The sequence below is a fragment of the Catharus ustulatus genome, chromosome 3 (assembly GCF_009819885.2).
Source record: "Catharus ustulatus isolate bCatUst1 chromosome 3, bCatUst1.pri.v2, whole genome shotgun sequence".
Classification (NCBI taxonomy): domain Eukaryota; kingdom Metazoa; phylum Chordata; class Aves; order Passeriformes; family Turdidae; genus Catharus; species Catharus ustulatus.
Window position 1 is genome coordinate 39,776,524 of NC_046223.1, and position 17,661 is coordinate 39,794,184.

The 17,661-nt window shown below is 36.4% G+C and overlaps 1 protein-coding gene across 9 annotated transcripts in view; it reads left to right on the top strand.

Moving 5' to 3' along the window:
* PACRG (parkin coregulated) overlaps positions 1-17,661 on the top strand; it is a 254,702-nt gene that overhangs the window by 143,388 nt on the left and 93,653 nt on the right. The window contains exon 6 of one of the 9 annotated variants that reach the window (XM_033054745.1): positions 12,378-12,446. The exons of the other annotated variants lie outside the window; for them this stretch is intronic. Within the exon in view, the coding sequence (XP_032910636.1) occupies positions 12,378-12,439 (62 nt within the window). The 3' untranslated portion in view covers positions 12,440-12,446. The remainder of the gene's footprint in view (positions 1-12,377; positions 12,447-17,661) is intronic. 9 annotated transcript variants of the gene reach the window in all.

Genomic DNA, 17,661 nt, shown 5'->3' on the forward strand with positions numbered 1-17,661 from the left:
TGTAATGATGCCTAAACTAATTTTCTTTAATGTGTTTATTTTTCAAATTGGGAATTGGATCCTGTTTCTATCTGATTAGAATGCAAAGGAAAGATTTAAATGAGGCAGGCAACAGGATATTTATAGCCATGTTCTTCATGGAAGTTTTTAATTATGCAGATCTGAGATGATGGTCCACTTGCAATGTGGACTTTCTTTAAGAAAGATACTATTTTAAAATTAATAGACCCCTTAAGACTATCAATTTAAGACGATACACTTAAGACTATCCATTTAAGTCTCCATTTAAGACTTTCCTGTCTTCAGTTGAGTGAAAATAAATTGCATTTAAGTGCAGTTCATTATACATTGAAGAAAAAGCATTTTAAAGGTTGCTTTCATAAAATTTTCTGTGTACACATATGTACACTAATTCATATACAAAATATCAGCATGGACAGAAGCTTATGGTGGCACTTAACTGCAAAGAATTCTTCTTCTCTGTAGGTGTACAAAAGTTTATATGTCCAATTTATAAATAGAGGTAGCTTCTTTTATGGCTGCAGCCAAATGAGATCAAGATGGTTCTATAGAAGACAAATGAGGAACCTTTGCCAAACTGCTTGAAAGTTGATGTACTTGTATCTATCATTATTCCTTGTCCCAAGTCTGTTAAATAATTCAGAATTTTAATCTTTCTGTTAACCTGCTTCATTCTAACAGAAGTTAGTTAGGAAAGGATTGCAGGTGCAGCCATACTGGTGAACTTGATGGGGGGAACTGCTTTCAGTGAGGATTGGGTATTTAATGGATATAATGGGCATCTGTGGGCAGCAGTTTATCTGTCAGGCTCAGCTTACCCAAAATGAAGTGTGCCATTAATGCATGAATTGCTTGGAATTACATTGGCAGGGGAAAAACAGATTCCTGGTGCTTGGACCAATTGAAATTATTTTGTACAAAGTTTTCAGCAAAATCTATACAAAATTTCAGCCCCTTTGCAAGTCCAAATTTCTAAATGAGCATTCATGTGCTTTGACCAAAGATTTTATCATTGCTATCCTGAGAACTTCTTTTCTATTTGGTTTATTGTAACTTTCCACTGCAGTTGTTTTCTCTGTATTTTGTTTTATCTGCTGTAATAAAATTCTCTCAGCTTCTCTCTCTAGCATAAGCTAGAACTATCACACACCTATGGAGTCCAGATGAAGCTGCAAATTTAGTGTCTTTATTGATATAGGCCTGTTTCATTAAAGAAATAACCTGATAGGCCCCCAAAAGGCTTTTTTCATGCTATTCTTTCTGAACTAATCCAGTGATGTGAAAATTTGTGATAAACCTGCATCAAGAATTCTCATACATTTGTAGATTTCATCGTCTGACCACTCACTGTGTATCTATAACATTGGCAAAGTAATGCTTACACTTTTTTTGTTTTTCAAGTAAGCTCTCTGATTTCGTTTCTTTTTAGAAATGAAATTGGACTGACTTTCATGTTAGAAGAGCTAATTCTTTCAAATAAATGTAAAGAAGTACTATTGATCATTTTTATGATACCTAACAGTAGAATAAAAATCTTGTAAATGCTTTGAGGATAATTTATTTTCAGAACTTAAATGTATATTGAGATATAACTGTTGAACAAAGTAAGCAGTTATGTTTTTTATTGTCATGAACACAGAATTATGTCGGTGAGAGAACACTGAATTGCATGCTGGGTGGAAACTGTCTGGATGCTTTAACCCTTGATACAACAAGAGGCTTGGTCAGGTTTTAGAGTTTCTGTCTTTGTTGTTGTTGTTGTTGGGGCTTTTTTTGTCCCATAAATTAACTCAAAATAATTTTCTTTACTTATTATTACTTCTAATACCTAAAATTTCTCCAAAGCAAAAATAATCTGACAGAAAAACAGAAAAATGGTCAGAAGTGAAACAATGGGGCATGTAGTCACAACTGGATGAGTGCAATGGGAACGAAAACTCCTTATTTGCAGAAGTCCATCAGTCTTAAGGTTCAGAAAAGCACATGAATGAACTTTTTCCATTCTATAATGTGCAATGCATCTCTTTGTGGTCAGAGCTATATAACACTAACTCTGTGCAAACAAAAATAACAGGTCAACCTAAGCAGATTGTGTGTCATCAGAATCATCATCATTTTGAAACTAATATATAAGTATTGTATATACAATATATAGATCTAAATCAGAGTTTATCTGCTTCCCCTGTGTGTTATATAACCTAAAATTTCTAAAGCAAAAATAGTATAAAACTATTTTTAAAATGGCTTGTGAACAAAAATTACATAAAATTGCACATTTTTAAGGTAATGCATACGTAGGATATTATATACTCTTCAATGAAATATACTTGAGTATGTTATCATCATAATATTTATCATGCTGTTATAATAAATTTATCAACTATTACAGTAATTTCATGAATACAAGCTGCACCATTTTGACTAAAATTTTGTTCCCACACCGGAAATGCAGCTTACACTCAGGAGCGGCTAATATGTGAATAATTTTCTGACATTTACAGCCCCAGAAGTGCCAGCCAGGGTGCCGAGCCGAGCACCTGCTAGTAAAACCCAGGATTTCGTGGTTGTTACAAATTGGTTACTGTGTTGCACGGCGGGTGGGGCCAGCTCAGCGCCGGCAGCACGGGGGGAGGGAGGGAGGCAGGGGAGTTCCCTCCTTCAGGCGGGGGAGAGGCGGGGGACTCTGTGCTGACATCCCCACAGTTCGGGGAGGAGGTGGGGGCTCCGTGCTGCATCCCCGTGGCCCGTGGGGTAAGCAGGGGGCTCCTGCCCCCGCCTGCCACGGTAGGAGCAGGCAGGCTCCGCCCCCGCTTGCCACCGCCACTGCGGGAGCGGGGGGGGGCTCCGTGCCTGCCTGCCACAGGAGCAGGTGTGCTCCGTCCCTGCCCACCACTGTGGGGCAGCGCCGGGCTGCGGCGAGCGAGCCCAGAGGCGGTGGCCAGCCCCGAGCGACCCCGCTGAGCGGCCCCACCGAACTGGGCCACCTGACCCCGTCGGCAGCCCCGAGCGGGCCGAGCCTGCACAGCCTTAGCTGAGCCAGTAAACCCCCTGCCATGCCACAGTTCTGTTACTATTTGGCGACTTTGTTGCACGCAGGTCCTCGCTGCGAACGACAGAGCGGCTTATATTCAGGTGCGGCTTATTTATGGACAAAGAACGAAATGTTTGCCAACACCCAGAGATGCGGCTTATACTCAGTGTGGCTTGTATTCGTGAAATTAATGTACTTTAAAAACTACAGATTTCCCAGTGTATGTGCTATTGAACTTTTTCAGGGTGCATTGTGACAACTTGTGGAATAGGTTATCAGAAAGTACATTCTAAAAAAAAAAAATTAAGCCAAATTATTTTATTTTGCTCAAATCCAGATAACTGAATTCCATTCTAAGCTGGAAACAATAGCTGGGCAAAGCTTCAATTTGTGAAATCACTACTTTTTTAAAAAAAATTGTCTCAGTTTTTCTTTGGAATGACTGGACCATTTCTTCTTTTTCACTAACTAACCAAAGTTCTTTTAACTTTAAATAAGCTCTACTGGATTCCACAAACCAGAAAATTAACTGCACAAAAAACTTGAAAGCCTACATCTATGTGATGAATGCAATGTATTTTTTAAAACACCCCATTGTGTTACCAGTAGACTAATTTATTGCCCTCTTTTTTTCCCCCTGCACTTGGTGCCTGCTCTGGGTGGCACTGCAGTCCAGAGAATTCTTTTCTGCAGTGGATGGTTGTAACTGCAGAGTTAGTGGGTTTTGTGGGCTTCCTTTAGAAGTGCAAGTAGGGGACCACCAGAGAAAGAAGGAATAGGGCTACTTCAGATGGGACTTACTAAAGAAAATGACTAATTTAGGCTGCATAACTCTTTAGCACTTGATTACTAAATTTCTTATGTTATTGTTCTCATAGCTATGTCGCCCATCTCTTACAGTGTTAATGGTTTTCGAAACTTAGGTCATAATATCCTTCCTAACTTAGCAACTGGAGAACAGTTAGACCCAGGAAGGATTCTCATTGATTTTAACTTTAATGAGAATTGGATCAGCCCATAAATGAACAATTTGTATAGCCTTTTAATTAACTGAAGTGGCCAAGTTAGTCATCACAACAGAGTCACAGGACTGTGCATAGAATTGGTGATTCAGTTCTCCTAACTGAAGGTCTACATGTGCTATTAGAGGATATAATTCATATTATCAAAGTGTAATCTGGTCTATTCTCTGAATCAATAATCATTTTAAAAGAAAGACCCTTTTTGCTAGACTTCAGAGAACCACAGGTTCAATAATGAAATGATTGACTATGCACTTCCCAGAAAAATTAGCTAAACTGCACAGTTTGCTCTGTGCTTGGACAAAATATTAGAGACTGGAGTTGCATTTACTCAAATTGAAAACTGAAAATAAACTTGAATAAGCAATTAATCTTGGTTTGATACTGTACCAAAGCGTTTCCTAGGTGCATGAGGCCATTGTCTATCTGGCTTCTACATTTTCCTGCTACATTTTACAGTCCAGCTTTTGTATTTTAAGAACTACACTGTATATCCAAGGCTTAGAAATTCTTTGGCATTTCGAGACTGACTCCACCTGTTCAAAGTACACTAGAGTTATAGATTTCATTAATTGGGAAAAGATGGAGGTTGATAGAGCTATTGAATTCAAGTGCTTTATAATGATTTTTAAAACTAGAATAATATTTCAATTATTATTAAATTATTTAAAATAAATTATAAAAAATAAATATTGTCATTATTATTAGTTTCCACTTCCATGACGAAACTGAAAGTTAGAACAGTGAGAAAATAACAACTCTGAGAGACTGCCTCCTGAGCTGCAAGTCAGAGTTTTAAATTCAAATAAATCTCAGCAAATACCTAAAGTAAAATCATCAGCTTTTGCTCATCAGGAATTAAAAACACATCAAAAGTCTTTTGAGTTTTATATAGGTTTTATGCTGATTCACCAAACACCTCAAGTGCTTTGCAGTGAACAACAAGTAAGGTATATGAATAACAGTAGTCAACCCATGAGTTTGATTCATATTGATTCATATTCTAGATTCTGCTTGAAGGGCTATAATGTAAGCAGATAATTATGTACTTATTGCTGTAATTTTTACTATATGCAGAAATCAATATTTTAGATCTACTGATATCAGTGATTTTAATTGACTCCAGGGCAAATGGAATTAAGCCTAGAGCATAGAAGATGGTGTGAACAAATATTTATATCATATTAGATGTTGTTATTCTTGTGGAACAAAGTAGTGAAAGTACTGAGACCTTTATGAAAGCCTGTGCTTTTTTTCCATGTTAACTATTGGCTAACTTTATTTTGCTAACTAGTTTTTTGAGAAAAATAGAAAATAATTAATAAGTAAGGGACTAAATCATAAAATTATGATTAGTTATGATTAGTTATTATTAGTTATTATTCCCCAGAACTATTTGTTAAAGTGCCCACCAAAACCTAGGAAGTATGGATTTGAATTTCTCTGTGAAAACAGAAGGCAGATCTGAACTGCAATATCTTTTGACAATGTTTTTTAAGGGTTTTTTTCATGTGTTATTCTACTTACTACAATAATATTATTATACTATACTGCATAAAAATATTTCTTACTGCAAGAACTTGAGTTTCAATGTTTTATGTTTTTTGTTTAGAGTTGAACATTCCACATCTTACCTGTGTCAGCAAACATTTAAGTAACTGATGTAAACCAGAGCAAGAATGAGAAAACACAAACCAATGCATAAAACCTAGGCTAATGCATAATATAATGATCAGAGCAGTTTCATTGTGAAGTAGGTAATGCAGATATAAGTCCTGTCAATCTGAGAAGAAACCCTGAGTGTTTCAGTGTGCTGGGTGATTCTCTGTCCTTTTTATAGGTACAGGAGAAGCTGCCAGCATCTCTTTCTAATTTCTGAACTTGAATGTCTCTCCTTAGTTCAATTTGTTTCATATAGTTTAAAATTTATAAGATGAAGATAATCATCTTCCCAATTTTTATTGCAATGACATCTTTTTTAAGAAGATCCAGATCTGGTTTTTAAGAGATAAAAAGTGAAAGAGAAAGTGATCTTTAAATTTTTTTGCCCTGAAGGAGAATTCAGCTTTAAGATGACTTCAAGACTTAACAACATATAATTTTTTTAATTGCAAAATCATCTTACATGACTATGAACATAAAGAAATCTAATTTATTTTTGCTGTTAAATTAAGAAATGATAAACTAAAAGCTATGTTCCTCCTACCAGTCATTCCTGGTTGAGATTCAGAGCTGTGTATCACTAGGCTTGAAGCCAAATTTACACTCAACCTACTTCAGGAGGCACATGCACATCCTTGTACATGGTCACAGTAGCTTGTCTGAGATACTGTATGAAATTCAGTATTATATACTAAAATACTCTTTCTCCCATATGTAGCTGGTTTGCCTTCAGCTATGTTGCCTGAAGAGGACCTCAGAAAATAAACCATGGGCCTCATGTCTTGAGGAGCTACTTCCATTCTTTGACAATCAAGTTCCCTTTTCTGTTACTGAAACATAGGATTAGATATGTGATTTTACATCCCCAAAGTCTACAATCTTTGGCCAGAAAGCAGAAGTATTTTTATAAAATTCTGTAATTCAAATTTAAATTCATGACATCTACAAATTCTCTTTTGCTCAAAAACTGAGAATGGAATAAATATTTTAAGAGAGAAACACCCTTTTTTTTTTCTTTTTTTCATGTTCTAAAGGTATCTGTCACTTCTATCAGCTGAACTAGGGATTAATGGATTCAAAATTACTCATAATTCTAGCCAAGTCAGATTTGTCAGGAAGCTCTCTCAAAGATCTCTCTACATTGAAATTTTATCATATATGGTAAAAGATACATGGTAACAGGAGATAAAAATCCATTCAAGGCTGACTTGTGTTCCAGAAAGACTCCATCCTATGCCCTTTTGATGTCTTCATCCATTTTGTCAGGTGTATTCTAAAATAAAGATAATAATGTTGAAGAAAATAAACTAGTACCTATGGTGTTGTTGCATGCCTTCTCCTGAAGAAGCACATATGCTGTAGTTAACCAAAATAGTTTAAATCTTTGCCTGTATATGAATCTTTATTTTGCTTGTCGTATGTGGTAAAGATTTTAAAAGCACACTCTTTGTTGGTTTCATTTGATTGTTCAATGGAATGGTCATTCTTCTCACCCACACAAAGTCTAAATAATGAACTAATTTCTTTCACATCAAACTGACCGTGCTGTGTAACTGCAATTAGTTTTTTATTATTCATCTAATATTAGATGGTGTTAGTCATCATACAGGTACATGTTGTTGTTATGATACATGTATTCCAAACACAATGATCATAAAACTCAGATGAAGTGTACTAGATCTCCTAACTCATCCTCAGCTAGTGAAGTACCTTTACAGTATGTTAGAGACATAATTGAGAGTCATAATTAAATATTAATAGCTTTGTTTTTCGTTTCTGAAATATAGCATCTATTTATAAATAGGCAGTGTGTTGCTATTACATATTAAATTTCCCCATGTGTTTTGTCTCTTTAAGTAAATAATGAATTTAAAGGTAGACAGGGCTTGTAAGGAAGAAACATAACAGGAGAGGTCTAGCTTAAAATGCAAATACTTCCATTACTGAAGTAATTATAATTGTAAGGAATACAAATGCTGCTGCTATTTTTTTATTGGATCAAAATAAAATCGAGAAATTCTGTAGCTATTACTTGAAGTCAGACAAGAAGATTTTTTTTGTTACTACTTCCCCAGCATATTAGCTAATATGTTAGCTAATAAAGTTAGAAAGCTGTGAAAAAGGAAGTTCAAAGTATGACCATTTTGAAAGTGGTCTTTTAATATCATTTAATTGAAAATATTTAAGCAGAAAAGACATTACAGAATCTAAGTCCTATAGTATGCAGAAAATGCATGCTTGAACAATTCAAGAGGCTGAAAACACTTAAAGAATTTCTACATTAATTAGAAAACCTAAATTACATTGGCATATATATTATTTATAACAAGACTGCTACTGTATCGTCTTTAGTTACTGAAATGCAGCTGAGCATTTTGTTATTTGTGTAAACATGAACAATGAAAAGATTGTTTATTCCCAGAATGGGAGAGAAAAGTATTCTAATTACAGTTTGCATTGTTTTGCCTGTGGGTTCCCCAAGAGCCAGTCCCTGATGGGAAGCTGCTGCCTCACATTCAGTGATGCATGAACTCAGGCTCTTTGTTCTGCAATAAAAAAAAAAAGTATCTGTGCAATGCTATTACTTGACTACTGCATGTAATAGGTTATTGTACTTGATTCCTCTGCATCTGCACAGAGTTGACATAGAATCTGTCCTTTTTTCTTTCCGCTTCTGCATGTAACTATTGTCAGTTTCTTTCTTCTGTCGTCAATAGACATAGTGAAAATAGGGTAAAATTTTTCTTGACTTTCTCTTTCAGTGAAAGAAAAAATTTCTGAATTTATCCACTGATATCTGAATAATTGCTTATTACGTAGACTGTTCAGAATATGTATATGAAGGAGAAGGTAAGCTCATAATCACCTTGGCAAAATACAAAAGCTAAATCAAGTGCCACCTAATATTATCTTATTTACAGGCCATACAAATATATTTTCATTTTTGACAAAGTATTGAAGTCACTTGTGAGTATATAATAAACCTCCCTCATACTGAAGTTCTCTTGTAAACTATTCTTCAAATAATTAAATAATATGGAAAAATGTCAGAAGACAAAATAAAATGTATTTATTCCAGCCATATCTTCCCACAGCATGACATGTCGTGTGAAAACAACATTAAGCATTTTATGCCATCTGTGCTGGTTGGGGATACATTTACAAGCATGTCAATGTAGAATATTCCTTTTCAAATTAGACACAGTCAGCTTATAGCAATAAGCACCTAAATAGAGTGATCTACAAAAGTAGACAGCCATTTGGTTCACTTTCATCCACTTCTTGAGCTTCGTTTTATCTTTGGGAGATGGAGCTTGTTCATCATGCTGTCATTCACAGCTTTATACAAATAAAATGATACTAAAATGTGATGTTTTTGTTGTGAATAGATTTTAATGAGATAAATTCTGAATACTAAATATTAATAACATTTAAGTAAAATATTAGTGTTCCTTAAAAGAGATGCTTAAGAATTCTTATAATATTTTTCAGTATTATGCTATAATATATGCATTAATTTATTTTATGTATTATTATAGATACTATATAACATATATCTCATTTATTTTTGAAACATTTTTAAATACTAATAAAATGCAGGAAAACATTCAGAAAAAATGCCATAATTTCCCAAGGAATGTACATAAAACATTTAGTAGATACAAGAAGTCTTAGCTTCTAGGTGAACATTACTGACTGTCATTGTCTACCTGATCTCCATAAGTGTTACGTAGAATCAAAGACTATATTTTTTCAATGCACAAGTTGTGTAAATTGCATCTTTCAAGTCACTTTCTCAAACAAGCTAGTGTATATTAGAGACTTGTTATGTGCAGTTATTACCAATGAAATCACAATAATTTGATGTCTGCATTTTTTCCTGATTTTGTTAGCACTTAAGAAATAGTTTTTTAAAAAATTGCAGATCAAAATGTCTTGATTCCCTACTTTGTCCAAGCAGAGCTTTCATGCCTCTGGCAAAGGACCTGCTTAAAAGTGATTAGAAGCTCCCTCACTCAAGAGATCCATCTTCAGTATAAGGTCTATCCATAGAGAACAGAGGATGAGTCTGCTTGAGAGAATTTATTGTTGTCATCTTATACACAAAATTCCAGCATGAGCTGGTAGGACTATCCCTTTTCATGGTGGAGATTCTTTTCTCGCCTCCCCTGTTCACTGTGCAAGAAACTTCCTTTATTAATTAGTTAGATATAATCAGATATTTTTCACTTAATCTTCATTAAGCATTTGACTCTTGATCTCAACTCTTTGCTTTTGTAAAGTATGCTGCATAATTTCACAGTAAAGATGCAAGTTTCCATAGAAAATAGAAAATAGTCAGAAAGCTACTGAGTATCACAGGAAGAATGTATGCATGTTGATTGTTAAGAAATACTCTTTTCTTTTCATGGCATTAATCAATTATTTCCTGTTCCAAAATGCCTATTACCAATCCTTATTATTCAGGCAATACCTTAAACAACATTCAGCTTTGAAACATTTAAAAAGCAAAATATTGGATGCTAAGGAGTAGTCAGTCTTCTGAGGAGAAAAAACTAAACAGTTAACCAAACAGGACACATTGATTATTCTGCTCTAAATTAATTTATCACTAAAATTTGGTCTTCCCTCTTTTATTTTTTTTTTTTTTTAGTTAAATTTGTCTAGAAAAAGTTTAGGGTGCTTAGTAGCTCTGTTATTTTGTCTTGGTGATGGACTCAGCATATATATACTCTGCACGCTGTGTATAATATATGTGCTAATGTCTGAATAAGAACATTTACAAATGAATTATGAACAGTTCCATCTGGTGGAATGAGCTGTCAAAGTGACTTTTTTTTAATTAGACTTGAGAGAAATTGCTAGAAATTATGATAGGCACTGCTTGCAGAGAAAGACCTCTTTTATGGAAGTGCCTGATAGAATTGAAGGAAATTATATTTCCAGATAGTCAAACTCCAGGTTCACTTCAGAAATTTTTGAAAATGTATTTGTTGTTCTACACTGATTGAAAGTTCAGATATTTCTCATTCAATATATTTCATAGAGATTGGTAATTAGAATGAACATTAAATATTTCTTCTTCCCAAGAAACATTCTAGTATATGCAGTTTTGCACGCCGTTTGTATAAACAGTCTTTGCATGTGGCCAATCTGCCCCTCAGCAATAACCTTAAAATCTACCTTTCAGATGTTTATATTAGCTTATTTCAAGAAAATGTCATGCTTCTTCTGCATCCCTGTGAGCCTTCTATGAGCAAAATTATCAGCCTACTACATTCCAAGTGGTGACAGTACCATGCCGCTGTTCTCTGTTGTTTGCAGATTGTTCAATAGAATAGAGCATATTCCAGACAGATTTAATCTCAAAATATGCAGTACTAATTGTGAAAAAGGCAGGAGGAAGATAAAATCAGTGGTAACAAGATAAACTGCTGGTAGATCTCAGTCAGCAGTTTTATTTGAACACAGACACAAATAGACAGTAAGCTTTGTAAACGTGGTAAAAATTGGAAATGTGCATCATATATATCAAAGGAAGAGACATACTGGCCAAAGTGTATTTGGATCTGAAATAGTATTACACAATTACCTTGTGCTCCTTTATTTAGCAGTTGTAATACTGTCTCCTGGAGATTAAATGTGCTTTGTTTATGCTGGAGAAAATAAATCCAAGTGATGAAAAACTGAAGATAAGTATCAGATTAGACAATATAGGCAAGGTACAAAAAAAAATACGTTTAGTTAAACTACTTGTAGTTGTAAAAGAGCTTCATTGCTTCAGTCTCTAGGTAAATACTGTTCCAAACAGCTAATGGAAAATGGGTTGGTTCAGCTTTTAGCTCTGTAACAGCATGGAGAGGATAGTTTACAGCAATACAAATCGTATATAATAGGAGGAGTAACAAACAGAAATTTACTTAATGAGAAGCATTTATTACTTTTCTTTTTTTTTTTTTCCTGTACTGCTGAGTACATGCAGGAAGAGAAATAATTTTCATCCTTGTAGAGTAAGTCCTGTATTCCTTAGTAACATCTGTCTTTCTCCCACATTAATGTTTTTAGATTGAAGGAAACATTTGCACTTCTGAGTCATCAGTCAGTGGTGACAGTATGCTCATGCCTCAGGATATTGAGTCTGATGGTTTCATGTATATTAGTCATCTCGTTTGCAAGATTCTGAACATGTCCTCTTCAGGCTTACCTTAACACACAGATTTTTTTGCACATACTGATTTCACAGGCTTGCAGGAACCATGTAGCAAAAGAATAAATGCAATGCTGTGAGAACCTGTACTTGACAGTATATGAAAAGTAATTTTGAAAACTTGATTTCTTTTTCAATTTTGGAGAGCAGTTCCTTTCATTTCCTTGAAAAATCAACTTGTCTAGTTTCAGCTTTAATTATATATGCTTATTTACTTTTAAACTCTCAGTTCAAACTCCTGAGTATTGAAGTAGCATAGGTTTTGCTATTGACTTCAGTGATGCAGTTTTCTCTTCAGCTTTCTCTGTGCCTAATCTTGTTCGTGATGCAAACAGGTGACATTTGCTATTGTTAGGATCTGGCCTTCTGCAATTATTGTGTTTGTTTGTTTGTTTGTTTGTTTGTTTGTTTGTTTGTTTGTTTGTTTTCTTAGTTATTGAAACAGCAAGAACGTCTGGATGTTGTAGGGCAGAAACATCTCGCATTTTCATGTGACGGTAATGTGAGTAGAGAATGTATTTACTGTCTTCTGCTGTAAGGAGTTTTCTAACACATGTTAACATGACATGCAATTTAAGATATATTAATGTATGTGAAAATGATGGCGCATTTATAGCGACTGGTAAATATATTTAGAAACTTCTTTAAATAGCTTCTTTCTGCAGAGTTTTTCAATGGCAAAAGAAGTTACAAACACAAGAACTAGGCCACAAAATTCTACTACTAAGAAAAAAAAGTAGAGAAACTGAGTTGTTTTGATTCAGTTCTGAGAGCTGATAAACCAGTTCTACTTGTGGAATTACAGGTTTCAAAAGTTAGTTTTAGCTGATATACCTTCAGGGCTGCCTGGCCACTCAAAAAATTTCACCAAAACTTTACACTGAAAAGAATGCTGTAATATCAAATACAAACTTCATTCCATTCAAAGAACATGGTATGTGACAACACATTCTCTTAATTTTCTTTCTACGCAGTTTACAAATGAATCACTAAAAACAGAAGTGCAGGGAAACACATGTTCTTCATTATTGATTTAGGTTTCAGTTGTTTTGAGTGTGTATTCTTAAATCAGCATCAAATAGATGATGTTATCTTGATTGAAATTAAAATATAATCCAATGTATTCTGATAATTCTTCAGTATTATGGGAGCTTAGTTCTCTAACATTGCTTTGCTATAAGAGAACATTAAAGAAGTGAGATTTTACTAGAAATTTCGTCATGAAAAGTTTGCTTTGACAATGTTTTATTATATTGTTACTGAACTTTGGCCTCTGTAAAATAAAGCCTTCTCTCCATCCTTTGAATTTAACCACAAATATTAAGCAAAAGACATAACCAATGACCAAATTATCATTCTGATTTTACTGTGATTACTACAACTACAGAAGACATGCTGATATGTGTTAAGGTTGCTGATACCAAACACTAAATACTAAATATTAAAAACCCAGAGCATCATGACTAGGATTCGTTCACTGGTTTAGGAATTATGAACTTGTAACATGTTTGCACACATAAGTTCAAGTAAAACATCCAAATTTATAAAAAAGTATGAATTGTGAAGGAAGTATATATATACATAGGTGTGTTTTAGGATGCCTCTGTGTGTATGTATCTTTCTGTATATACACATCTCCTGTCATGCCGCACTTTAGAGCATCAGGGACCAGACTGAGGGTAAGTGAAATGTCTTGACAAGTAGCAATTGGGGGCTGGAATATGTGACACTGGTGGGAGTAAGGGTAGAGCATGTATTTGGTCGTAAATGCAAGATAATTCTGTAAATTTTTGTTTTCTCACAAGTTTTAAGTTAAGTAGGGAGAAATATGGATAAAGGGTATAGAAATACTTCTTGTTGCTAATTAATCACACAGCATTTCTGGACTATTTTAATTTTAATTGATATTCACATATATTGTAAGTAGCATATTGATTAAGTTTTAAGTACAGTAATTTCACGAATACAAGCCGCACCAATTTGACTAAGATTTTGCTCCTAAACCAGAAATGCGGCTAATAATCAGGAGCGGCTAATACAACCTCAGAAGTGCCTGCCAGAGTGCTGAGCCGAGCAGCTGCAAAGTCGGCATTTTGCGATTGTTACAAATCGCTACTTTGTTGCACCGCGGGTGGAGCTCCCTGTAGGCAGCACGGGGGGCGGGGAGAGAGGCGGGAGAGCTCTCTTTCCTCCTCTGCCACAGCCCAGGGGAGAGACGGGGGGGGGGCCCAGCGCCGCCATTGCCGCGGCCCGGGGAGGAGAGGGGGGACCCGGGCCGCCCCTGCCGCGGCCCGGGGAGGGGGGGAGAAGCCCGCGCCGCCCCTGCCGCGGCCCGGGGAGGGGGGGAGAAGCCCGCGCCGCCCCTGCCGCGGCCCGGGGAGGGGGGGAGAAGCCCGCGCCGCCCCTGCCGCGGCCCGGGGAGGGAGGGAGAAGCCCGCGCCGCCCCTGCCGCGGCCCGGGGAGCCGACGCGAGCCCCGCGCAGCCATTGCCGTGGCTCGGGGAGCCGACGGGGTGCTTTGTCCCCGCCCGCCGCCGCCGCGGCAGGAGCGGGGAAACTCCGTCCCTGCCCGCCGCCGGCGCCACGGGCGCGGGAAAGCTCCGTCCCCGCCCGCCGCCGCTGCCGTAGGAGCAGGGGAAGCTCCGTCCCTGCCTGCCACCGCGGGGCAGCGCCGACCCGGGGTGACCGAGCCCAGTGGCAGCGGCGGCCGGCCCCGAGCTGCAGCACCGTGCTGGCCCACCTGGCCCCGTCAGCGGCCCCTAGCGGGCCGAGCCTGCACAGCCTTAGCTCAGCCAGTAAACCCCGCCCTCCCGCGGTTCTGTTACTAATTGCACGCGGGTCCTCGCTGCGAACGACAAAGCGGCTTATATTCGGGTGCGGCTTATCTATGGACAAAAACCGAAATATTTGCCAAGACCCAGAGATGCGGCTTATAATCAGTGCGGCTTGTATTCGTGAATTTACTGTACTTGAAGCTAGAGAAATCCAAGCTAGCATATTATGACACAGTTTTGTTCTGTGGTATTTTTATCAGCCCTATGAAAAAATATTCTAACTGCTAATCTTTTCATTGATTCACAGAAAACATTCAGGAAGAATATGTATATGTATTTTTTTACCTATTAAAAATCAATTAATTTTAACATATTTTTAATGCAACTGTTAGTACAGATTTACAACTAGCATATCCAAAATATTAAAAATTATTCTAATTCCATGGATGGTTTTGACAAATGACAATTAGAATAAACAGAAGTGGTAAACTCTACCAGTTCATGTAAGACTGTTATAACAGGCCATTTAATGATGCATGTTGACATGGTTCACATGGATCTTTCAGATTATTTGTTTTGACAATGTATGACACTGAAGTGTAATACATGGAATTAATCAGTATACTAAGTGTATTAGGGAGAACCTCAGAAGCAGATGTCAAAAGGTACTCATTTCTGGGAAGATACCAATTGCCCCAAGTGAAGGGATCTCTCAGAGGGAATTATTTTCTGGCTTTGTGTTCATCTATGGTATAATTAATCATACAAATAAGGTTACAAAACCTTTGCAGGTAACAATGTTGGGTATGAAAAAATTAAAACAAATCAAAAGTTCCCTTAATCACCATAGAGTAGAGAAATCAATTTTTTAAAATAGAGATAGGTGCAGCATAGTAAACCTGTAAACAAAGGTCATTGAAGATCACTGCCTCAACAGGAATTCTCAGTGCTGTGTATGGTCAAATGGGATAATACAACGTTTCTAAGAGAAGGACTATCAAATAGAAATTGAATATGTCTGTGCATATCTCATTAAAATTATTGTGATATTGCTGTGTTTAAAGCTGATATTCACACTTCAAAGAGAACATGAAATATTGGAGAGATTTCAAACAATTAGAAAAAAGATGCCTTGAAACATGAAATTTACAGTTTTCAGTTTAGTCTTTTGTACACTACAGAAACTATTGAGGAAGAACTTGGTCATTTGACATAGATAGCTACTCATGAGAAAAAAAATTATATAAGCTCTTGGTAGCTTTTAATTTTGCCAACAGAGGGTAATGCAGTTTCTAGACTAAAAGTTGCTAGTGTCCATCTCAAAGTTCCAATTGCAAGTGTATATGTATATGTAATTGTAATATGCCCTGGAACAATTTATGTATCATATTCAGGACTCTACAATGGCCTTTAAGATAGGACTGGATAGATTTATTAAAGAGATATTTTAACCCAGTTCTTAGGGGAGGAAATTGTCATGTATTTATAGCCTTAGATTCTATGGCTATGTCTCTATTAGCAAATAAAATATCCCTAGCCTGTTCTCTAGTGGCTCAGCATTTGTGCTTGGAAGCCTGCTAATAATTAAACAGTACGGGAAGTACTGGAGCAGTGTTTGGCCATGCTCTAGCTCTGTTTGTTTCATTAACGCAGTCACAATCTGCATTTTTTTGCTGTGGGAGAGATGCACCAAATGTCCTGAAATAACCTAGACTCTTATTTCTCAGTTTTCTTGAATTGCATTTCAAAATTTGTAGTTATTATATTCAGTGAGATGAAAGGAGCCTATTTTTGGTAATGATTCAGTCCCCAAAACCTCAGCAAGCAACAAACTTCCTAAAGTATCATTGCTTAGTAAGTTCTATAGTAACTAAGCAATAAGAGGTTAAGTAGTCTTTCTGCTTTGGCTCGGATTTGAACAGAGCTTTTGAGGCTTCAGAAGAGTTAATTATATTTTAACTCAGTACTTCAAACGAATCTTCTATAATAAACAGCCAGCCATTGCACAGTAACTTTGGAATCAGGAGAATGCACGGGCAAGATTGGTAGATCTGAGAGCATAGAGTAGCTTAAGGTCAGGAGATACATAGATTTCAAAGTCAGAGATAAGCAGACCATCAACACCAATGTTGATGCCAATAATGTGCGTTTGTAAAAAACATGCCTCGTATTAAAAAAAGGAGAGCTGAAAGGTTGACTGGATTTTAACTTCCACAAAAGCAACCACACCTTATTTGAAGCCCTGTTTGGTTTGCATTTCTTCTAGTATCCAGATATTCTTATTGTGGCAATTGCATGTCTAATCTCAATTGAGTTTTCAGTTTTGAATTTGGCTTTGGTGCTCAGCATTTTGTCTTAGCAATATCCCTCTTCATATGATCAAAGAAATTTTTTAGTAGATAGTATTTTCTTTCCATGAAATTACTTTTGTACAAGCTACTTTTCAGTCTTCCTTCTAAATAGCTGAAACAGTCTGGAAGTGTTGCACTTTGGAACTCTCACAGCTGTGTGTTGTTTTCTCAGACCTTGTGATTCTTTGCTATACCTCTGCCAGTTTTTTTGTTTTTTTTTTTATTAGCAAGACGCAGGATCAATACATATATTCAAGAACTAGCCTCACCAAGACTATAAAAATTCCTTCTGCTTCTGTCACTGCAGTTCTTTAGCACCCCATAAATAAGAACTTGCTTCTTTGCAGTGGAGATCTACATTGCCCGTAAAGCCAAGGGTGCAAGGCTTTACAAAGAACTTAAATACTTTTAGGGAATATTTCATTAAAAAAAGAAAAATCCATATAGAAGAATGAGTGAAAGAAGAAGATAGAGGAGGGAATAGAAAAAAGTTGTGTCTGTAACTGAGATACAGTATGAGATAAAACAGAAAAAGGTTGGAATGAACAGAATCAGAACAAAGGTGGGTTGATTAATAGTAAAAAATAATCTGA